The sequence below is a fragment of the Polyergus mexicanus genome, unplaced genomic scaffold (assembly GCF_030449975.1).
Source record: "Polyergus mexicanus isolate NDT 795.1 unplaced genomic scaffold, iyPolMexi1.0 SCAF_3, whole genome shotgun sequence".
Classification (NCBI taxonomy): Eukaryota; Metazoa; Arthropoda; class Insecta; order Hymenoptera; family Formicidae; genus Polyergus; species Polyergus mexicanus.
In genome coordinates this window covers 3806891-3832113 of record NW_027223323.1, presented here as the reverse complement: position 1 = coordinate 3832113, position 25223 = coordinate 3806891, and the positions used below count along the sequence as shown (strand labels likewise).

Sequence of the window (25223 nt, the reverse complement as noted above, 5' to 3'; positions counted from 1 at the left end):
ATATACAAAGAAATAGTGAGAAGAATGCTACGACTGTTGTTGCATTTCAATCTGATTGTACCTTAGATAACATTGATGTTTTTTTTGCATGTGCATCAGATTGTATCTTGTATCTTATATATTCTTTTTTCTATTGCAAATAAAATTAAATCAATATTTTGTTCATTATCTCTTTTTATAACACTTCATTATTATGCAAACTGATAAATAAAATTTCTCAATTTATTCCTTTCTTTGATAGGAGATAATTTTATTTAGTATCTAAAACGCCATTTTATCTATATTTTTTTCTGTTTGTATTATATTTTATCTATATTATATATATATTTATAATTCTTCGAAAAAGATTGGAATTTACAGGCATCTATGTATTATCGAACATATAGATGTGTGTGTACTATTTTTGTAGAAATTTTATGATGGCTAAATATACGTGCGTATGTATAGGATATTTAATAAATTTAAAACAAATTTTTCCTTAAAATTTACTAATACATATAATATTTATAATATGTATATAGATATATTTATTCATATTGATATTTACTTAGGAATGTTGGAGAATCAAGCTTTACTAATAGACAACAAAAAAACTATCAATTAAAATTTATTCTTACTAATAAATGTCTAATTTTAATTGCTAAGACTTTTAAGATCAAATATTCAGACTAATGACAATTTATAATCGTTTGATTAAGGAATAATCGTCTCTAACAATAAGTTGGTGAAAGAAGAAATGAGACATTAGACTTTATACATCGTTAACTTTTATTTATCTTTTCGTAGTTTTTATGCTCCGGCAAGTAAGCTCGTAAAGTTATGAGCTGGTAAGTTATTTGTCAACCTTACTCGGTTGACCAATATTTGCATTTTTCTTTATTTCAGACATTTATCAACGACGTTTGGCGAAACCAGCGGTCGGTCCATTCAGGCGATGCAAAATTGACATCGGCATCGGGAAACTTGCAGCAGCGTATGATACGTTATCATTTTGAACATAGGAGCCATTATATCGTGTTCCATATACAATTATCCGCAATGTCAAATGGTTTATTCGAAATGCGAAAATCTGAAGAGACACTTGTAGCCAAAATATCATTATTATTAGGATGATAAGCGAGATATAAACAGAAATGTGTTTTAAAAACTTTTTTTATAGACGGTTTAGAGATACAATTTTTTTTATAATTATTTACTGATATATTACGTTGATTTTGAGAAAATATATATATATTTTTTTATAGAATTGATATGAAAACTATGCATCATGCAATAACATATATGTAATAAAAAAATTACTAATAAATGAAAAATTAATAATAAATTTATAATAAGTGAAGATGTGCAATAAATTATTCGTAATAAATCACAAATTAATTTATTATTTTATTTCCCATATAGTTACATGCTTGTAATAACTCACAAACTTGTTACAAAATTTCGAAGAAATTAATATTTTATGCAAGTGAATTTTGCCCGTGTCAATAGACATAATTTTATATTAATTTAATGTAATTTTATATTAATGATCAAAAATATATGTTGATATTAAATTAGCATTTACGAGATAGTTTCTATCGAATACACTTAATTTTGTGACACAAGTATTGCTGTATTGTGGAATTTATATTATTATTTTTAATAAAAAATCTTGATTAATTAATCTTTCTCTTATCACTCTTTCTAATCATTTTCGTTTTCTAATATGTGTATGAAATAAACGTTGTTTATTAGAATTAACAATTTATATATATATATATATATATATATATATTCGAGTTCTAGTCAGAAATAATGTTTTAATGTTTTTGTGTTTTTCGACTAGTAGTAAAGAATATATTCGTGTATATTTATAGCGTTTAACATCAGTCTATTTTTATATTGTATCAAAAAAAAAATATAACCAACACTTTTATATCTAGTCCTTTAGTACTGAATACGTGAGCGTGATAATAGCGAGCGATTATTATTATCTATGCTATTTATAACATTCGTGGGCAAAGTTCAGTTTATCGAGGTTTATCCTCGCGGGGACGATTTTTTTTTTCAGGAATTGCTCAGTATCGGGAGAAGCAGGAGCTGTCCGATTATCCCAACGCGATGTCGTTGGAGCAGCATCTCGTCCTTCACGCTACGACCTCGTCGCAGAGTTACGACGGCTTCGGGGATACCGATGTTCAACTCGCGTGTGAGTCCGGTAACACCTATGGCCCCGATTGGTATCCCGATAATGCGACGAAGCAACAGCGGGATGACGGACAGCGGCGGTATCAGTGTCCCAAGTGCGGTAACAGATACAAATATCTCGGCGATATGAAGAAGCACGTGCGTTTCCAGTGCGGACAGGAACCGAAATTCCAGTGTCCGTATTGTCGCAAACGGGCGAAGGTGTCGTCGAACATGTACGCCCATGTACGCAGCATGCATGGTGATTTGCCAATATACATAATAGATCTGAATAAAGAGTCCGCGACATATCAGTGAATCGGCGATGTTCTCTGTCAAAGGTTGTTCCTGACGATATCATCAAGATTAACGCAATATTTATATACATACTTTGATTTCTTGTCATTCACAAAATTGTCATGATGAATTTTTGAGAGAAGATTTGCGATGGAAATAGGAATGAAAATGAGAAAATGTATGTGTTCAATTGTGTATTATAAATAAATTATACAAGTCAATGCGTTGTACTCGATGTATCGATATGTGTTATATTCCCGGATATCTGCAGGTTGGTGTTCCAGAAGCATACGATACGACCCTCTTACTTTAATACCTATAATCCGTAGTACGTATCGTAATTTGTATTATATGTGTGATGGTTCTGTCGCTTCGCGAATCGATTGCGAGTAGATAATCGAAGAGCATGGACGGAAATGTTTTTCTATCCGATGTCGTGACTTAGACCGATCTCGCTAGCGACGCCACTAACTGCTCCCCGAAATTCGATTATTTTTCTAGATCCGCTTTACGGACAAATTCATCACCCGTCTTACGCACGTCCCGAGGTAATGTCCAGAAGCGGCGTGGCCGCGGATGCCTATCAGCCGCGAGGGGACAATCTGGACGCGATGAAGAAGGCGAAGGAGAATTCTTATCTCTACTCGACTCGTCGCCAGGAAACTAACGTAGCACCGGTTGCTGTGTCTCGCTGGCCGGACAGCGTAGTCGTGCAGAGCTCGATCGCAAGAAAGAAGTTTCATTGTCCCAGATGCAACAGCGGCTACACTAGGCTGTCCGACATGAAGACACACTGCCAATTTCAATGTGGCAAAGAACCGCGTTATCAGTGCCCGTACTGCACGAAGAAGGCCAAGTTCTCGTCGAATATGTACGTGCACGTACGACGGATGCACAAGGACAAGAAGTTGCAGATCATCGATCTCTACAAGCAGCTGTCGCGAGTTCGCTACTAAAGATGCGGAATGATGACGGGGAAACAGCTGATGTACGGTTCTTCGTACGATTGATAAAATCGTCGAAAAAGCTTTAAAGCAAAATATATATATATATATATATATATATATATAATTGGAGAAAATAGCAAGACGAGCATACAGTTTCCAAGAAAATGTAATCGTAAGACGATAAAAATTTTGTACGTCGTAAAATTGTTTGTACAATTTATTTGAGATATTAACATTTATTATATGACTGTGATTAATTGAAAATTGATAAAATTCAACATTCGCGAGTTTCCTTTCTGAGTAGCTTAATCGTTAATTTGATAAATTTGCTATTAATTTTAAGTAATAATTGAAAGTCTTTACTAATAGCAATTACAAGTCTTACTTCAAGCAATAATTGCAAATAATTACAGTCTATTTGATCGTTTCGAACATTAAATAATATATATTTGAGAAATAAATTTGATTACGGATTTTATAAAGGAACTTTATTAATAAGCTTTATTAATAATATTATTTATTTTGCACGAGATGCGTTTTCTACCAAAGAAGAGAAAGATATATGTTAGATATACATATAGCAATGATAGACGCAGAACAAATTCTCTGAGAACATTGTTCTTTGAAACAATTAGCGTTCTTTATATATGGTACATACATGTATAATCCCATGTAAAATAATTACGTTTTGTAAGGTATTATATTTTTCGCTCTTTTGGTGTCTATACTTAATTTTTTTTACACCCACACGAATAGGTGCAATACGTCTTCCATAGCGATTATTTTAATTCTTTTGTGAATGGATTTTTTCCGGACGATATTTGTTGTTTTAAAGAGCTAGAAAATGATTGGAAAAACATAGTATTATTATGTTATGTATAAAAATTAATTTCTGTACTCCATAAAAGATTTAATATACAACATATCACAGACAATTTTCTATTATTTTTATTCGTGTTATTCACTATATGTATATTTCTTAATATAATTTTTAATTGAATAAAATTTCACTCAATTAATTATTTATTGCGTATTTAAGCAATAATCACATCAAGATCATTAATCCTGAATTTTTACCTTATTGCTTTTGTATAGTAGTGTATGTATGGATGTATATATGCGCGTGCGTTCGTGTATATGTGTGCATGTGTGAAAAAGCATTTATGTCTTTATTAACACTAAAAATAAAAATATTAACGAATTTATTGTTGAAACGTTTAAAATAAAGTTTTTTTCTTAAAGATGTATATTCAATCTAAAATATTTCCAAATACAATCTCCAAAATATCCTGATTTAAAAAATTTTTTTTGCGAATGTATTTTCTTTATAAATATGTGCCTGTTTTTATATGCGCAACGGTGCATTACAATTAAGTGTAAATTAAAAAAAAAAAAAAAAAAAAAAAAAAAAAAAAATCTCAAGCTACATTAATTTTTTTCATTAGTCTATATTCAGTGTTTCTTATTTAAATGTTTTAGCCATAGTAAAAGAAAATATGTTATATTAATTAAACGTATGGTGCTTTTCAGGGATGAAAGATTTCTCGTCTGCGTTATTAAGGTCATCGAGCATCGATGATCGATATAGGAGCTTTGTATCAAGTATCACAAGGTATCCCTGCGGTAATTGTCCGAGCATATTCAGACAGAAGAAAAGTCTGATCACGCATCTAAGATACGAATGTGGCCAACCACCCCGATTCAAGTGCCCTCATTGCGACCTAATCTCTAAAAAGTCATCCAATATACAGAAACATATTCGTCGAAAGCATAAGGGTTACGCGGTCTATGTTTACGATATCTATCGATTAACGAATACCGTTATTGCACAGGAATAAATTGTATCTTTGAGAGAAGACAAAAATATACAAATATATCGATACTATCAATGCGATGATATAGAAAGTCTTGTAATTTATAAACATGAATCAATTGTATTTCTAGAATAAAGTAAATATGTGAAATGCCACTAATGCTAACTATATATTTAAAATTTATGCACATTAAAATGTGCTTCTTATTCGTTTGTTTTATTGTTATTTATGTTATTATTATTATAATTTTGTATGTTGAGTAGATGGCGATATGAGTTGTATAGAAATTGAGAAATCAAACTTTGATAACGAAAAAAGGCGGGATGTGACAATAATTGCTGACAACAAATTTACGACGATGTGATTTAACGCTACGAGATAAAGTGAAAGTAAATTAACGATTAGGCTTTTTTAAAATTTGATTTTATTTCTTACCTCTTTACTTGTATCAGTTTAGTTCCTCTAATTAATGTTATCATTTATTTGTTCTAATCTAGCAGACCATATTGTATATGAGGTGATAATATAATAATAATGGAACGAAAAAAAAATCTTAACGTCACACGCGAGTCTTGCGAAATCTTCTGACACTGAACTTTCGTTTGCAGGTTTCTATGCATCCCTCAGGTTGATAGAAGACGCGAACGACTACAACACGTCTAACAGAAGCTTGCAATTTCCCTGCGCGTATTGTGCGAGCATATACAGCAACAAAGGCAGCCTGATAACGCATCTAAAATATGAATGCGGTCAACCGCCTCGCTTCAAGTGCCCATACTGCGATCTCGTCTCGAAAAAGACATCGAACATCCAGCAGCATATCCGGAGGAAGCACAAGGATTGCGCGATTTATGTTGTGGATATCCGGCGTTCATTATCTAATTTTAAATATAACGGACGTTTCTTTCGATCGTGACAATAATAAAAGCAATATTTTATCCTCAATTCTAATATCTTTGACTAACCTTTTGATGCCGTCAATTGTCCCAAATATCGAGCGAAATCCAATGATGATGTTGTAAATGATTCGAAATCGTCCTTGATTTTTAACGCGATGCTTTGGCGAAGAGATCTTTTTTTTTTTTGTTTTATTTGGAATTACCGTAACGTGCTGCCTCGCCAATGCAAACTTAATCCAACTATCAAGAACTTCTCATTATCTCTATACCTTCTCGAGCGTAAAAGGCGTTTGTCGACGTTTGTTGAAGCTTGGGAATTGAGCTTTTCTCGCTCGATACTCGCGATCACGCAGCTTCTAACGAGGACGTGTACTTTTAGTTTTCAGATCAGCCGGGAGGACAAACACGAGCGGTCGGGCTTTTCGCTGTCCGAATTGCACGAGCGTGTTCTTGAGACGGAAAGGTCTACGAGAACACCTGATCTACGAGTGCGGCCAGCCACCAAGATTCCAGTGCCCTTACTGTAATCATCGGTCGAAACTGATCTCGAATCTTTACAAGCACGTGCGCCGTAGGCATCGCGGCGAGTTAGTCTGGTGTATCGATCTGAAGCGCAAGTGAAACGTTCGCGAAGCGCGTCCTTTCCGCGGCATGACATTAAAAACGTCGTGTTACTACTCATTAACGACGTTAATCTAACGGTACTTTCGAACGCAGGATACTGAGAAATGCGCGGACAATAATTTTGCTCTTTGAAATGACAATTTGAACTATTGCGAAAGGACCTATACATGTTTAAAGCAAACTTGTGTCGTCCGCTTACTAATTTTATTGATAAAAATGTAATTTTTCTCTAATACATCTATATCTGATTTGTCGTATCTCGCTCTCGTTTCTTAGAAAGTCGAAAACACATCGCGCCTATCGACGAACAGTATTATCGCGTTCTTGCAATCCTCTCTTTTGCTTGCAGACAATTTTTTTCCTTTCGACCGATTGCACCCCGGCAAGGACAGGTCCAAGCGGCGCGCGTCTTGCCAAGAAAATAAGAAATTTCCCTGCCCGAATTGTAACAGCATCTTTAACCGGAAGGACAACCTACAAATGCATCTAAAGTACGAATGCGGCCAGCAGCCGAGATTCAGGTGTCCCTACTGCCCTTACCTCTCGAAGAAAACCTCAAATGTTCGCACGCACATTCGCAAACTTCATTTTGGCAGTGAGGTTTATGTGACCGATCTAAACGCAGATGGTGTTTAATCGGACGATTTTGCGCGATAATGTTCCGAGATCAAAGTCTGAACTCTAATTAAACGTTAATAATGTATATTAGTGTATTGCGCAGTAATTAAAAATCGAAATCCGACTTACTTCTGAAATACGAGCTGTATAAAGAGTTTAAGTTTCTGTTTTAAGCATGTATAATTTTTTTCTTATATGTATTTCGCATGATTTTCAGAATTATGGAAATAAATTGAGTTTGTGGTATATATTTTTTTTTACATATAGGTTTTATTGCGCACCACTGGAAGATGTATTTCAATCAACTTTATATACCAATCTCTTTCACGACTCATATATCATACAAATATCTCGTAATCGATGGCTGTGATTCTTTTTACGAAAAGAAGCTGATGTGTTCTTTTGATATCTTTTATGCGCGATCACGTTACGATAGATGGACGTCGCGATTCTTTGCCGAACTCTGACGAGTTCCCTGCGTTTTCTTGCAGATTTGGTACACTTGGGCGGCTTCGAGACACCATTCGATCCGGAGATTTCACCATCGTGCGCGGCCCGTAAGTTTCCTTGCCCGAACTGCAAGAGCGTCTTCAATCGGAAGAACAATCTCTACTCGCACACGAAGTTAGAGTGCGGATTACCACCGTGCTTCTTTTGTCCCTATTGCAAGTACGCCTCAAAGAAATCGTCCAACGTACGTGCTCACGTGCGCAGAAAGCACAACGGCTGCGAAGTCAACGTGATACGCAAGATTCTAACGCCATCGCGGAAGATACTATCATCATGAGGATGTAGCTCTTCTTCTGTTGTCGGAAGACTTCTTCTTTCTGAACGTGTAGTAACTAAGATTACTGACGAAGCATTATGGAAACTGAAATATTTGACATAGTAAAATTTATATCATTTATTCTTCAATTCAATATAATTTTACTAATTTACATACATACATATATATAGATACATATACATCTTTATGTTTCTGTTGCACAAACACGAAATATCGCGTGCATCCATTTAATGGTTTTTTAAAATAAAATCACATGATTGCATAAAAAGTACTAGACCAATACTCGTATCTTTTATTGCTTGCTCTCATTATTCCTCCAACAGAAAAATATGCGTCTCCGTTTGATCATCGACAATTTTTCAATTTCACGAAGATCGCATCTCGCTTATCATCGTTATAATTGATTGCAACTGAAGAAGGTTTGATACGCATAAATCATAATCGTCGATCCCGTTATCTCTGTAGCGGACATATCGTGTCGCGAATTTGACGCGAGCAGCGCGTCTTTTTTGTGTTTCAGGCCGAATTCAGATGAATTACCATACATTCGTGGACGTCACGCGGAGCTACATTCTTCAGTCGTCCTACCATCCTCCACGTTCTACGTCGAATCCGTCGACGACGACGTCGACGATGATCAGGACGGATGCGAACACGAAGAAGTTTCCCTGCACAGTTTGCAGTAGAGCCTTCAGCCGCAAGGGCGGTCTGACCTACCATCAGAAATACGAGTGCAATCAGGAGCCGCGATTCCAGTGCCCGTACTGCGAGTACCGCGCTGGGCACAGCTCAAATGCGCGCAGACATGTCCGCAAATGCGTCCTGCGTTCCGGTCAGGATGTATATTTTATCGACATGTGCAAGCTGGAACAATAGCAACAACAGCGTGACTCTTCGTACCGGAGACATCGATCTCAAAGATCGACGTCATTTCTCGTTCCGAAGAACGACGAGCTGCGAAGATCGAGGAAGCTGGCTCACTTTTCGAAAGAAGATCTTCCTCCCGCCGAAGCGCCGCAACTGGGAAGAACGGTAGAGGTCCTTATTTTTCCGTCCTTGATATATACGGTATTGTTCGCGAGTACGAAGAATATCGTAAAAATCCCATTAATCTCGTGCAAATACGGGTTATAATATATGGACCTGGATGTTCTCTTTTTTTTTTCAGGAACGCAGGACACCCTGGGTTTTTGCCAGCATTGACTGTTCTCGTCTCTCATAGTTTAAGTTTGCTTAATCGATTCGAAGAGTTGCAATCCAAAGCTGCGAATATAGAAGATAGATATGACTGTGCGTATCTCGACTTGAAGAAAATGCAGTGATTTATTTAAAGATGTTTTCTGACGGAAGATTAGTGCCAACAATAGTGTCTTCTTGTTAGACGCTTAGTTACGATTAATCGAGAAATTTATTATTCACTTATGGACAATAATTAGTAAAAAAGAATTGAAAATATGTCTTGTTATTAGAAAATGTAGCGAATCGTTATACGATATCGATATTTATTTTCCTTAGTTACGGAGGATGTTGTAAAGAAAATTTTTAGTTACATAAGGAAACTTCGAAAAATCATCTTATAAATAGTATAAGATACCGTTGTATTTTTCTGACATCGTATAAGCGTTGCTAATATAAATGTACAATATCGCCTTTTTATATTGTCCGTATGAGTATAATTCATTTACATTTAAAATCACCTAAGAATTTATTCTGTACCAAATGTCTAAAATTATATATTGTTATTTCTTTTATTTTTATATTATTGTTATATCTATTAAATAATTATTTATTATTATTATAAAATTATTCATAATGATATATATTGCTTAGATTATATTCATTTGTTTTTTATGCCAAAATTATGGCAAAAAAAATTTTTTGCAGCTGATAGGAAGCAACAATCGCTTAATTTTAGCGATTATCGTTTTTGGCGATTGTCGGTTTTAAAGAATATTCTTATTATTTAATCCTTATTACATTGCCACTTTAGAATTAACGTTAGATTTCTAATTTTTTTGCTCAGAAAAAATTTTACATTACAATATAATAATTGTAAAACAGTATATCTATGACGGTGAACATGATATTGTACCGCGAATAATTAAGCTCATAAAATTTGCATAAAACCTTTAGTTGCGCGTCTTTAATTTAATTTGAATTCTGCCATACGTATCTCAGATTATGTATATATATATATATATATATATATATATATATATATATATATATTGTGTGCGTGTGTATGTGCTGTATATGTATATATCATATATGAGTTTGCGACTAAATAATGTGATAGCTCAGTATTAAGTTATTATATGTATTAAGTTTAAGATATATTTTCTTTAAATATGTTTACTGAGTTATATTGTTTATTACGAATTCTACAGAGAAATGTTTTAAGGCATTTATATATTTTTTCAAGTTTGATTTGTTATTTAATATGCATTTTGAAGACAGACCATGACTTTTCGTTTAGGGCGAGACTTCGTTTCCATTTGTATTATATATTATATAAATTGCGTGACCAAGACATGTATGTATCAAATAAAAACACCATTGAATTTTAATATCTATATTTTTCATATCTTCTATACGATTTACATTGACGTCTTTACATGTTTATATATTTATATGTTTACGTCTACATTAATTTTTTTTCTTCACTATTTACATGGATATAGTTAATTAAGAGTGAATGTTTTCATCTTTTAATCAAACGATCTAATTTTTAATATGATGGAAAAATTCATTGTTATATATATTGATAATAAATTATTTATTAATAATGTATCTAAAATACCAAGTGTAATCCTAAAGAGAATTGAATCAATTGCTAGAGTCTTTTGTAAACTAATTGCAATAAATCAGCAAAGTAAAGTATATAATTCAACTTATACAAAAGATTATACTTGTTCGATATCGAGTAAAGGTTGCTTTCAATAAGAAGAAAAAAATGTTAATTGTTTGAAACTCAGGGTCGAACTATAATCTCAGGATTTGACGTTTCTTCGGCGACTCCTGCGGTATATATATATTTCCATTCAAAATGTGTTCAGATTGATAATTTCAAATCGCGTCGAGATCACCATGAGTTTTAAACTGCGAACCAGCGATGATTCTTAACGTGACATTTCTTTCGTCTTTGTTCTAGATTGTATTATTCCGTTTTCGGCGATGGAACATCCGCGAACGTATCGGCAAGCCGTCGACGGCAACTTCCTCGTCGAGAGGTTTCCCTGTCCTCGATGTTCGAGTGTCTTCAAATCCAAGAACAATCTTTATTATCACTCGAAATTTGTCTGCAGTCAGTTGCCGAGATTCAATTGTCCCTATTGCGCGTATCGCTCCAAGTACATATGGAACGTGCGTAGGCATGTGCGTGCGAAACATTTTGGCAAAACAGTGTATGTTATCGATGTAGGCTCGCAGTATAAAATCAAGGCTGTTTAATACCGTGCGGGACTTTCCTTCTTTTTTTAATAAAAGTGGTGTTTTTTTTTTTTTTTTTTTTTTTTTTTTTTTTTTTTAATCTTTTCGCCCACACCTTTGAGAGAAGACGCGCGATCTGATCTTTCTAATGAGAAAACGCGCAGAATTTATCGATAAGATTTTTACTTTTTCTTTTGCGAAGTTTGTCATTATACGACATGCGTTATACTGTATTGTTTCGGGGGATTAATGGAACAAAGTGGAATTGTAATTGCGCGCAATGATTAAAGCGAAATGATCTCCGTTTATGTTGAGTGTTGTTTTTTTTATTTCTGAATTCTTTGATGAATTTATTAAAATAATATTCTTTAACAAAAAATAGATTAAAATTTCAATAATCAACTTTAAATAACTAAACTTCTGTTAAAAGAAAAACCGAAATCAAAAATATGATTTTATTATTGATTTGATCGGAAAAACCTTATCATTACGAGCTTAATTTATTTATTATTTATCTATTCAGTACTTATTCTATATTGTTCTCCATGTAATGATATCGCAGATAAATATCTGCAATGATTCTGGAATGATTCATCATTTTAATACATTGATTGAAAAAGCAATACTTTTGTGTCCCCAACAATCGCTACATACAACGCATATATATATATATATATATATATATATATATATATATATTCATAAAAAATAATTTCTGATTCGAAACTCAATTGTTTCTCGATATTATATTTTTGCAAATTATTCGTAAAAACTGCAACAGCTGCTGCACAATTTTATACAATTATTTTGTACTTTTATTTACTATGTTATAATAAATATAAGCGACTTTGCGTTTAATAAGAGATTTATATCGATTTCACTTTATTGGCAATCGAGTACGATGAAATATTTGTCGTCGAAGATAATGTTCTCAATTAATCTTAAATATTAAAATGTGTCGACTACTCATTTCTTCGCGTCGCTATTACGTGATAAAAAATCCCGCAACGAATTATCTTTCTATATCGACTTTGTTCTATTCGCGTTTGCAAACATCTAGCGATTTACGAATTTTTAATCGATAGGACATCTGAATTTTTCAGGAGACAAGTACTCTTCGACGAGCGTGCAACATAGGTACGATGCGAAACCGCGATCGGTCCGTAAGCATCCTCAGCATCCACGACAGGTCTGCAGACAGGTGTATCTCTGCCCGAAGTGCGGCAGGTCCTTCAATTGGCGCTATAATCTTCAGCATCATTTGAAGTTCTCGTGCGGACAATCACCGCGGTTCAACTGCCCGTACTGTTCCTTCCGGACGAAGCACACGTCAAACGTGCGGGCCCACGTGCGTAGGAAGCACCCTGATCGCGAGGTCTACGTCATCGACATTCTCAGCTGGCAGCAAGACGGCGGCTCGGCGCTCGCGTAAAGTACGGCGGACGATGTGTCGTTTACCGGAATAAAGGATCGTCTTTAACTGAGCAACACGCATACGGTAGTTCTGAGAGATGCCCCTCGCGTGCATACATCTCTTTTCTTGCCTCTCCCCCTTTATCCGGTAGACCCACTGTTATTGAAACAAGCACAATTGCCGATCACACGATCTGGCTATATAACATTGGCTATATAACATGAAGTTGACATTGATTTGCCGCAACAAATTAATCATTTCGAGGAAAGACTATTTTTTCGCGCGTTTTTCTTTCTCTTTCTTTTTCTCGCTCTGAACAGCCGGGTGTAAGGTCAGTGTAGAGATTTAGCGAAGTCGCGACTTGATGATTTTTACGGGCTTCATAAATGACGTTTTGTGTGCTTTCTTCTTGCAGCTTCCGAGTCGCTGCTGAGGCATACGTTGCAGAGAAGCTACAATAGGTCGGTCGCAAACAGGAGCGATCAGCGCGTAAGGTTGCGTTTTCCCTGCGGCAATTGCAGCAGCGTGTTCAGCATGAAACAGAACTTGCAGTATCACTGGAGGATCGAGTGCGGCCAACCACCGAGATACAATTGTCCTTACTGCATCTACAGGACGAGGCATCCCTCGAATGTGCGTGCTCACGTACGCCGTATACATCCTGGCAATCGAGTCTACGTGGTGGACATACGCAAGACCGAAGTCTCGCAGTTGTCTTGAATTCTTTCCAGTCCAAATTCCATTTATTCGGCGTATCTGTATTCAAATTGACTCGAGTCGCGGTGACTCACGTACGTTGCTCCTATAAAGTATATGTTACGTACGATGTATTTAAAAAACAGATTGACTCAATATTTATATCCTTTACATTGTACCAAGTTATTCCGTTCTTCCTTATTATTCTGCGTCATTAAGATAAAGTGTTTATAATTTTACTTTAGGGACAAAATATAAGTGAGTACATTTATACGAAAACGTATATTTTTCAAACATTCAAAAAATCATATATAAATTTTTATAAAATAAATTACACGATATATATATATATATATATATATATATATATATTGTGTAATTTATTTTATAAAAATTTATATATGATTTTTTGAATGTTTGAAAAATATTCCTCTGCATGTATTGGAAAGTTTATTGGATAATAGATTATAAAACAATTTTGTTGCAATATATATATATATATATATATATATATATATATATATGATAATTTGATTGTTTATATTTTTTATGATGAATCACCGAAGAAGACTATATAAATTACATTGTCTTATTTGTCGTGAGAATTTAATTTAGAAGTAATTTAGAAATATACATGTAATAAATACTATTTCATTGAAAAAAATTACTATTTTATTATATCCTTTCTATGATAATACAATATTATTAGATTACGCACATTATTTATAAATAAAAAAATTAATATTTAAATTATACTTTTATTTACTTTATCGATTTTTTTTATAGCGCATAATTAGCAATAGATTTCTTTCTTATTTAGGTATGTTAATATTTAGAAATGTATTTGATTCTTATTATGCGATGAACGCGATTCGTAAGAAGTTCTAACTGTACCGAAATGTATCTCTTAAGGATGACTTAGGAAGAAACGGATATATGGTTCACTTCGTCGCAAGATGTTGCGGCAATGTTGTCCTGATCCGCGTTTCAAGATATCGCCCCGAATTATGTTACGAAATTTTCTGTTTCCAGGAACTCGACCGCCTATCACGCAACAATATTACGAGCAATTAGCCCAGTGCTATAATCCCGACGATAAATGCCAGAACAAGAGTTATCCTTGTCACAAGTGCGGCAATGTGTTTACACGCAAGAACAATTTGTATAATCACCTCAAGTTCCAATGCGGTCAGTTACCGAGGTTCAACTGTCCCTACTGCTCATACCGAACCAAGCATTCGCCAAACGTGAGGTCCCATGTGCGTAGGATACACCCCGACCAGCGAGTCTACGTCCTCGACATGCCCATCAAGCGAAACAGTTAATCGAGATACGAACATTATAAGTTTCATGAAATTTATTTTATTTGACAAGGAAAGATCATGCCCAAGCAAGATAGCTACGAGATGTAGTCGAAATGATGCTGGTCGAAACGATATTGATTAACCGAATAATAAACGTCACTCTGTGTGTGTGTGTGTGTGTGTGTGTGTGTGTGTATTGTTGTATATTTATTTATATTGTTTAAATTTTATTTATGTTATATAAATAAATAGACATTTTATAATTTATAGACGTATGAATTAATCTTTATTATTTACGTTTGATAACTATAAGTCCGATTGTTAACGACTTTTTACCCTTAACAACGTAGTTGATTATAGGTGCATATAGACTGAACTTGTAGATTACATACGACATTTTCTGGGGTGGCACGATATTCGAGAAATTGTTTACTCGAATAAAATGAATTTTTATTATAGACATATTTTTGCAACATGATCGTGTTGCACTTGATAATGTAAGATCGAAATCTTCGTAATTGAATAAAAATTTCAAGAATACAATTGTCTCATGATTTTAACGAGTGTGTTCTTTCTCGGAAATATATTTTTTGAGATGTAATTATCTTTTTATCTCGATTTTTCTACTAATACGTAAATTATCGCATGCGTTGATTAATTTTTACTTCTTGACGCGATAAACGATCGATTAACGATGCGTCAATAATGGATCATTTGTTATAGACGTTAATCCTTGCTACGTTCGGCTGTCTCCGATTCCTGAAGAACTCGATCCACTGAAGAACAATCGTCGAACTCGGCGCCGTTTTTCGTCGCCCAAGGAGTTTATTTGTGCTTACAATTGCGGAAGTTCCTTTATTCGTCGTCTTGACCTGAGGAAGCATCTGCGTAGCAGGTGCCAACGAAGACCGCTTTTCAAATGCCCTTTCTGCGATTACTACTCGAATGGTACTCCATGGTGCTCCAATATCTATAAACACGTGCGCAAATATCATCAAAACACCGATATACGTTATATATTAGTTGCCGAACATTCTTCGTGAAGTTTTTCACATTTTCTCGTTGCAGGGTATTTGTTTATATAGTTAACTTTTATTTGGCATCATTTTATTAATTCACGCAAATAAATATGAGAAATGTGAACTAACGCATTTAGATTTTTATTTGACATATTATATATATTAGAGAAATAAGTTTGCTAGAATATTCTATTGTTAGTTTTATCTTTGTATATTTTTCCAACGCTACTTAGTATGTCATCATATCTTTATAAATGTAAACGTGAGTATAATAATAAAAGCTGTAAATGATAAATGTAGATTTCGATAATCGGAAAAACTGCTAATTAATTATGGCCATCTTGAAACAGCGAAAATATGACATTTTTTTTCAGTAACTTTAGTAAGATTATCTTGTTGTGAAACTACTTTGTTCGTTTATGTACATGTCAATACGATGATATTATATATTTTGATGAACTACATGTATTATTGAAAAATCGGCTCTGAATTTATATAATATAATAAGGAATAAACTAAGAACTAATAGAGAAAAGAAATTATAAAGAACAGCTTCGAACAGATTACATAATTTTGTCTTGTAATTATATTAATATTTGATAGTGCACGGAATTCTATGTAAATTTAAATAAATCTCAAGGAAAGTGTATGGTTATTTACTTTGTTTTACAGAGACTTCTTTATTTGGAATAGTCGTTTAAGATTACTCGTATGAAAAAATTCTAATCCTAAGATTTTTCGTGTTAAGAATGAAGGTGTGTAAATTAATGTTGTATCTTGATAAAACAACGCGTTATCAATTAATGGATTTTTTGTTGCAGGCGGTAACCCTTGCATTTGGCACTCTTCGATCTCGTCGGAATACAATAGCTTGTCTCAACGTCGCATTAAAAGATCTGTGCGCAAAAAGTTCCTTTGTATCAATAATTGCGGGAGCTCGTTTACCCATCACGGTTCCCTAACGAGACATTTGCGTTACGAGTGTCAGCAAAATCCACGTTTTAAGTGTTTGATCTGCGATTTCCGCTCGAGATGGAGTTCCAATGTTTATAAACACATGCGCAGATTGCATAAAGTCTCCGACAGACGTGTACATATATTGGTTAACGAGCATTCTTCGTGAAATATTTTTTATCTTCTTGTTGCTGAATTTTTTTTATTTACAAGCAGTTAACTTTTGTTTGGTACTTACTATTGTTTATACGATGATCGTTCACACAAGTTTGCGAGAAATGCGAATCTTATAAATATTTGAAGAATTATTAGAGAAATAAATTTTTGTTTGCTAGAATATATTTTTATTTTATGTATCTTTAGGAGAAATTGTATATTTTTTGTTTGCACGCCTGTCAACGCTATAATATTTTTTGATGAATTACATGTATCGTTAAAAAATTGAAATTATACGTGCGAAACCAAATAAATTGACAGATAAAAAATCTATGGATTAAAAAAAATAGCTTTTGAACAGGCTACGTATTTTTATATTGTAATCATTGTATTTGATAGTATAACGAATTTGATGTAACTTTAAATAAATCTCAAGGAAAATGATTATCTACTTCGTTTTACTTTGTCAGAATCGTTTCGTATAAAAAATTCTTATGCCGATCTCTGTATTGATGCAATAAAGGTGTATAAATTAATGTTTTGACAATTTTGACAAAACAACACGCTGTCAATTAACGGATGTTCTGTTGCAGGCATTAATTCTTGCTACGTTTGGCCTCTCTCGATTCCGCCAGAATACATTCGCTTGCCCCAACATCGCGTCCAAGTACCAACGCGCAGAAAGTTTCTTTGTATCAACAATTGCGGGAGCTCGTTTACGCATCGTGGTTCGTTGACGAGGCATCTGCGTTACGAGTGCCAACAGAATCCACGCTTCAAATGCCCCATTTGCGATTTTCGCTCGAGATGGACCTCCGATGTCTATAAGCACGTGCGCAAACGGCATCAGGGCGCTGTCGTTCGTTGCATCGATATCGGCAGAAATTGATGAAGTACATTCCTCTTTCCCTGTCCGATCGCATCCTTCATTTGTACAATTATATCAATACGTGCAATTATATTAATACGATAATAAATTAATATTAAATAAGGAGCACTTCTTCGTCTTGCTTTATCACACTGCATCGCATAATCCTCTCCATTCTTTCACTATATATGTAATATTCTTATATTTGTGTTTAATATTTTTTATAGCGGTGGATTTTTCGATTAATATTATTTTTTTATGGTATAGTTTTAATTTCAATTTGTTCTTTTCTGCTTTTAATCGGCTCTTGCTTTTCATTTTCCTTTCATCTATGCAAATTTTACTAGTTACAATGACTAACGTCTCTTTTTAATTATCTGATAATTTTCTTTAATTATCACGAGGATAAATGAAAATCTGCTCAGAGTTTATATGCATGATTATAGATTCTAATTTTTGTTGAAAATTGTGAAATAACGCGCTGTAAATTGCACAGATTGCATTAGATTGTGCATAGGATTTATGAAAAATCTTATAAGTTTTTTTATTGTGTAAATATTTAAAAAAATTTATATTACACATTTTTTTTTTGCTTTAACAAATCTAATGGAGTTGTCAATCTATCATAAAATGTATTTGGGAAAGAAGTTTTTTATTTTTCATAGGCGATGGGTGAACTACTAATTATAACAACTATTATATTATAAATCTTATAAAATCAAGATATTTAAGAATTGCTGAAAGTAGCACTGTGTATCACATAATTTATTAAAAATTCATTTACGCATCTGTTCTTTGCCTTATCTTTCCGAAAAAGAAAAAAAAATGCATTGCTTGATTTTCTTTTTCTAATTGCTATATATTAATACGATATCGTTCTTTATTATAATAAATACAGATGTAGCATTAATTAGGATCCGGTATCTTTTTCAGCAACGAAACGACGTTCATAGCACTGATAATTTCGTTGAATTGGAATGATGAAGTCTCAACGATCGGTTGATCGAGATCTTTTTATTTTTTTTTTTTCCAGACATTCATTAGTGCGAATTTTACAAGAATAATTTCTCGGTTAAGAGGAATATTCTTCGGTAAATTTTTTTTTTTCACAGCTGTAATCTGAGTGAGCACACACGCAAATAAATAGTTTTTTTGGCTAATTACTATTATCTAAAGAGATTATTCATTACTTCTTCCTTTCATTCACAGTTAAGATATGCGACAAGAAGATTGAGTAGAAAATAAAGAACGAGTAGAAACTTTTCCGCATTACTGATCGCGCGCTCTTTGCTTGCGCCTTTTTCAGATGACCAGAAATTTCTCATGGCAGAACTGCAATCCTTCTCTACTAAGAGGATGTACCCGTGCTCCACATGCAATCGCATGTTCAAGAGGAAGAACAGCCTTAACAGGCATTTGTTTTATTCCTGTGGACAAAGCCCGCGATTCAAGTGCCCGTATTGCCAGTGTCGTTGCAATTTGCGTTGCAACGTTTACAAACACGTGCGCAGAAATCACAAGAAGAGAGAGGTGTATGCGCTCGATGTTGTCAGACGTTACGTCTACAAACCACATTGATCGTTTTACATCACAAATTGTTTTACACACAATTGATAATATATTAATAAATTTCTGCAAAGATTGAAGAGAAGGCTGCAACAAAATTTTACTCTTAATTTATTTACAGATTTATTAAGATTTGTATAGTGTATGGTGAAGTTTATATATATATACACGCGCGAGTATTAAAGAGGATGTTATTAATTTTTAAGTTTGCACATTTTTCATTATTATTTTTTATCCCATTATTATTATTATATAATTTTCATTAATAAAATGTCTAACAAAAAAATGGCTCTTTTTAATGTGACATTATTTTATTATTATATATAGGATAAATGAAAAGTGCCATTGAATACGCTGAACTACCAGTTATCATTGCTAATAATTTCTCGTTAATCACATGATTGATATCCCGTAATGTGTATATTAATGTATAATAATTATATAATAGCAACGCAAGAGATTAATTGTTTAGATCGCAATTTAAATCTATATTGTGTCAAATTTAATTATCTATAGTATATGTATAAGCTATATTAATTTTATGATGGTAATGTTTTGTAAAATTGACAAAGATAATGTATATTTATTGTTATTAGACTTAGTAATATTTTTTAATATTTTTAAAATTCTTATTGTTTGATGTTAAATGAAATTCTTCAGAATATATAAAAATGTTATAAATCTTAATAGATCTATGTGTGTGTGTGTCTATTAAAGAGGGTATAAATGGTAAGTATTATACTTGCAATAAATCCTTATCCTACATTATAGCATAGGTATAGTGTTGTAAAAGCAGTTTTTTTCAGATTACAACTCAATAATAATGAATATGATGTTTCCGAATTTGTGGCATTATGGTAATATTGTACTTTCAACATGATTGCCAGTCTCTAAATAAAATCCGCCAAGCCTGGCTAACCGTTTTGTTTCGATCTTTTCGTTGTTCCATGATACCTAGAACTCGTTCCAAATATTCGATCTAACCGTTGGTTGTCCGAGTTGTCACAGCGTTTTCAAGCGGAAGAGGAGCCTTATACAGCATTTCCTGTACAGGCAGGATCCGTGCTTGGAATGTTCGTTCTGTAATCATCGGTAAAAGCTGCACAATGATGTTTACAAACACATCCGCGCCGATTGTAAAAGGAACGAGGTGCAAACCGTCGACATGATTAAGCGCCGCGTCAAGAAACCCTGAAAACGATTTCTCCGGCAGTTAAAACATGAAACGTGTATATTATATTATTAATGATAAATAATACTTTTGTAAAAAAGATTGTACGAATGATTATTTGCGTAAATAATAATAATAATAATAATAATTTTGTACGATATTGTGCCAGATTCTATATAGATTATATGCGAAACATATACATAGATTAACACTGATTAATTAATATGCATTTAGTGTCGCATAAAATATCAACAACCATCAATCAAAACTATCAATCAAATCTAAAATATCAACAAATATCAACATAACAATTTTCTTGACATCTCTTCTACGCTATATATCATGCAATGATTAACTTATACACATTCTTTAAAGATGTATTCCACCATCATCCATATTATTACACACGCATTTTTTTAGAATAAATCATTTTTATTATCTTTGTTTTTATACCGAGCTTATTGTATAACCACTGCTCATACTAAATTTATGAAACACTTTGAATTGAATTATTTCTTTATTATTATGTTTGAACAGTCATATGGGAGTCAATATTCAAGTCGATGCGTTCGCACGCGATTGCTTTGACGTATCTAATAACCGGTCGGAATCGCTCTATGTTCGCAGATATCTATCCCGCGATCTTCTACAGGAGGACATTGAAGAATCGATGTGTCAACGATAATTACAAAAAATACCAATGCCCCAAGTGTCCCAGCATATTCGTATGGAAATGCTCTCTGAAGAGGCACTTGCGTAATGAGTGTGGCAAGGAACCGCGCTTCAAATGTCCCCATTGTGATTACTGCGGCAAATGGAAGGCCAATATCAATAGACACATCAAAAAAATGCACAAGGATCGCAACATCTACGTCCTGACCACCAACTCTCAATGATTCCGGTTCACTTCCGATGTGCGCCGCGATTTATGAAATGTGCTTTAGCTTCATAAAACTTTTCAATACAATCACGTACAATGTTCGTCGTCGAATACATTATACATATTTCGAAATAATTGTTTTACAATAAGAAAATATTTTTTTTTTTAAATCGTGAATTGCGTTATATAATTATCACGTTTAACTATTACTGCGTTAGAAAAAAAATAGAGAGACTTGTTCTTTTTTTTCTTTTCATCTTATTTAATTTTAAGTTATGTGGTTGCGTTAAAGAAAAGGTACATTTTTATAACAGTTAATTATTTATCCTGAATATAAATATATATGTAAATTGTGAATAGAAGGTTTCTTTCTTTTTTTCCAATTTTACTCTATAAATATCAAAAGTCAGTAAAGAAGAAGTAAAGTACCATATATGATGAAAAAGAATGAAACCTCAAATTGATATTTTCCTATAAGAGAGAGAATATGAAAGTTTTGATAATAATTAAGGAAATTTTAGAAGATAAAACGAAAAGATGTGTTCCTAGAAATTAATAGAGCTTGCATTTTTCAAAAATAAAGGACCAATCTTCTTACGAAAGATAAATCTTTTGAGGGAAAGAAATGGAAGATAAATTTTTTATTAGTCGAATTACACTGATATTAATTTTTTTAATTACATTTTTCTATTTAATGTTAATATTTACTTTTAAGGACTTTTTTCTGATTGAATTAATTTTGAACGATTTAATAAAATAAGGTTTTTAAAGGAATTTTTATGTTAAATTTTTTGCGACCAATTTGTTATAAATATAAATTCAATATAAATTCTAGATGTAAGAACCCAAAAATAAAATATGATTACACGATGCTTTCAGATTAAATTAGTCAGATTACAATGGATTTTAATAGATATTATATCTTTACAGTGTAATGCAACAATGTTTAAAAAGATTAAAACTAATGGCTTGGGCTTTGCTATATGTACGTCTTGTCAACAACAAATCGCAGATCATTCTGCTCACAACGACATCCTTGTTCTTTTCAGACTTCTTCGCGACAAGACTATGTGACATGGACACGAATACAAAAATCAGAAAGCGGTATGGCGGATTCTACGTTTGTCCCAATTCCAATTGCATAAGATCCTTTGATTGGAAGGGAAACCTGACGAGGCATCTTAAATACGAGTGCGGTCTTATGCCGCGGTTCAAGTGTCCCTATTGCAAGTATTGCTGCAAAGCCAAAGCCGACGTAAAAAAACACATCATCAGAAGGCACAAGGACCACGCGGTTTACGTCGTGGACATCTTGAAGAATTTTTACTGCACGCTCGGCATGTAGGTGGCTGAACAAAAAAACTAATCGAGACTTGTTTTTACGTGGCTCGATGCTGATTGTTGTACCGCGATTCTATAACAATCGAAATTTTATAACAATCAAGACACTGCAATCTCGAATACGTTTTCTTAATATAAAATTAATGATGGATAATAAATATTTATGCGATGTTATATTATTGATTGTTAAAATATTATTATTAATCATTTAATTGTTAAAATTAATAATTGTTTAAATTAAGTTTCTTATGTCTATTATTATTAATCATTTATCAATTGTTAAAATTAATAATTGTTTAAATTAAATTTTTTATGCCTATGCAAATTTAAAGTTGTCTCTGGGGTTTAAAACAAAATAAAAAATTTAAAAAGAATACGATTTTTTATGAAAAGATACTTACATGTGTATAATAGGATTTCTGAATTCTATTTACAAATGGATTATTTAATATGTGTGTATTTAATTTATTGTTTAAATTAGAATTATCTTTAATTTTAGAAAGAGAAATAAAAATTAATATCCATTTTAGATGAGGCTATTAATTCCCACATTCGTGTATTCTATCCTTTTTCTTTAGTGAAAACAATAAAGTTATCTTTTCAATATTATTGCTTTTATATTGTAGATATAATTGTAGCAATTGACAAATAGATAATAATTTATTTCTTTGTCAGATAAATATTGTCAGAAGGTAAATATAGAATATTCGTCTGGATTATGCTGGAAGATGATCTCTAGAGATTTAACGAAACGTAATTTTCTAATGTTTGATTATTAATGTCTTATTGCATTATTTTTATTATTAATATTTAATTAATTATTAATGTCATATGCATTTTGCATTTAAAAATACTTACGACGTGGAAAATTTCATGAACAATTGTCGTGTATTGAATGGGGTGACTCTACAGATATCGGGTATTTTACTTTTACATTGACACATCTTAATTTTTCAGCATTCTTAGTTTTGTGCACACATCACTTTTGGAAAATAATTCTTGGGACGAAGCGATTGGGTCTCTTCTGCATGTTAACCTGTGGGATTTAAGGCTTTGCGCCAGAACTGACTGACGGAACATCCTTCGTTTATTCTTCTGCTTCCAGGTGTTAACGGATCTTTTACAGTCTTCAGCAGTTCGTTTCCGGACGATATCGATAATGAGATCAGATCATTTCCTTGCCCGAATCACAATTACGGCCGCGCTTTCAATTGGAAGAGGAATCTGACGAGGCATCTCAGATATGAGTGCGGTTCTTCTATGCCGCGCTTCAAATGTCCTTATTGTAAATATTGCTGCAAAGCCAAAGCCGATGTGAAAAAACACATCATCAGAAAACATAAGGATTTTGCGATTTATGTCGTGGACATTTTCAATAATTCTTGCTCCACACTCGGCATGAAGACGGACGAATAACGAAGCTAATCGAAGCTTTTACTGACCTATCTTTACACTGTTCGTATCGCGATTAAAATTAAAGTCTACAACGATCAAGATGCCGCAAAAGTCAAACACGGATGTTTTAAATAAAGTTGATAATGAAGAGAAAAATGTATGCGATGTTATTACTGATTCAAGATGTTATTATTAATTATTTATTAAATGTTTAAATTAGTTTTTTTTTATATCTGTACAAATTTAAAATTGTCTCTGGCATAAAATGAAAAAAGAAATGTAAAGAAATTTAATTTTTTCTTGAAGATGCTTATATAAATATATGATTTTTAAATTATTTTAACAAATATGTTATCTAATGTATTAAATATATTAAATTAGAGTCACATTTCTATTTCTAAAAAGAGAAATAAAAATTAATATACCTTATTGTTGTATTCGTTGAAGTTATATTTTATCCTTCTTTTCTTTAATGAAAACAATAGTTATCTTTTCAATGTTATCTCTTTATTTTGTTGCAAATAATAAATCAACAATAATTGACAATAATTTGATGTCTTAATATTGCATTTTAAACACAAGGAATTTATGCTACGCAGAATTTCATGGATAATCGTTATATATTAAGTGTGATATTCATAGATATCAAGTATTTTACTTTTATGTTGCCACATCTTCATTTGTCAGTATTCTTATTTTACTTGTTTTTATGTATTTCATTTTTGGAAGATAACATTCGCGACAAAGAAGTGATCGATTTCTTCGTCTTATCAACGCGAGAGACGCATGATTTTGCGTCAGAACTAATTGAACATCTCCTTTTGTTTTTCTGCTTCCAAATGTTAACGAAACTTTTGATACATCGTTCTTCGACGACA

The 25223-nt window shown here is 32.9% G+C and overlaps 1 protein-coding gene across 44 annotated transcripts in view; it reads left to right on the top strand.

Annotated features, from left to right (window-relative positions):
• LOC138932057 (longitudinals lacking protein, isoforms H/M/V) overlaps nucleotides 1–25223 on the top strand; it is a 225842-nt gene that overhangs the window by 37322 nt on the left and 163297 nt on the right. Inside the window, exon 7 of one of the 44 annotated variants that reach the window (XM_070293565.1) lies at nucleotides 22659–23048. The exons of 34 other annotated variants lie outside the window; for them this stretch is intronic. In XM_070293565.1, the coding sequence (XP_070149666.1) occupies nucleotides 22659–22954 (296 nt within the window). In that variant the 3' untranslated portion in view covers nucleotides 22955–23048. Of the gene's footprint in view, nucleotides 1–2050; nucleotides 2518–2964; nucleotides 3482–4940; nucleotides 5264–5832; nucleotides 6156–7096; nucleotides 7474–12684; nucleotides 13076–14723; nucleotides 15133–17717; nucleotides 18029–21356; nucleotides 21686–22658; nucleotides 23049–25223 lie in introns of those variants that run through there. 9 more of the 44 variants (XM_070293576.1, XM_070293564.1, XM_070293567.1 and 6 more) reach the window with 9 other exon arrangements.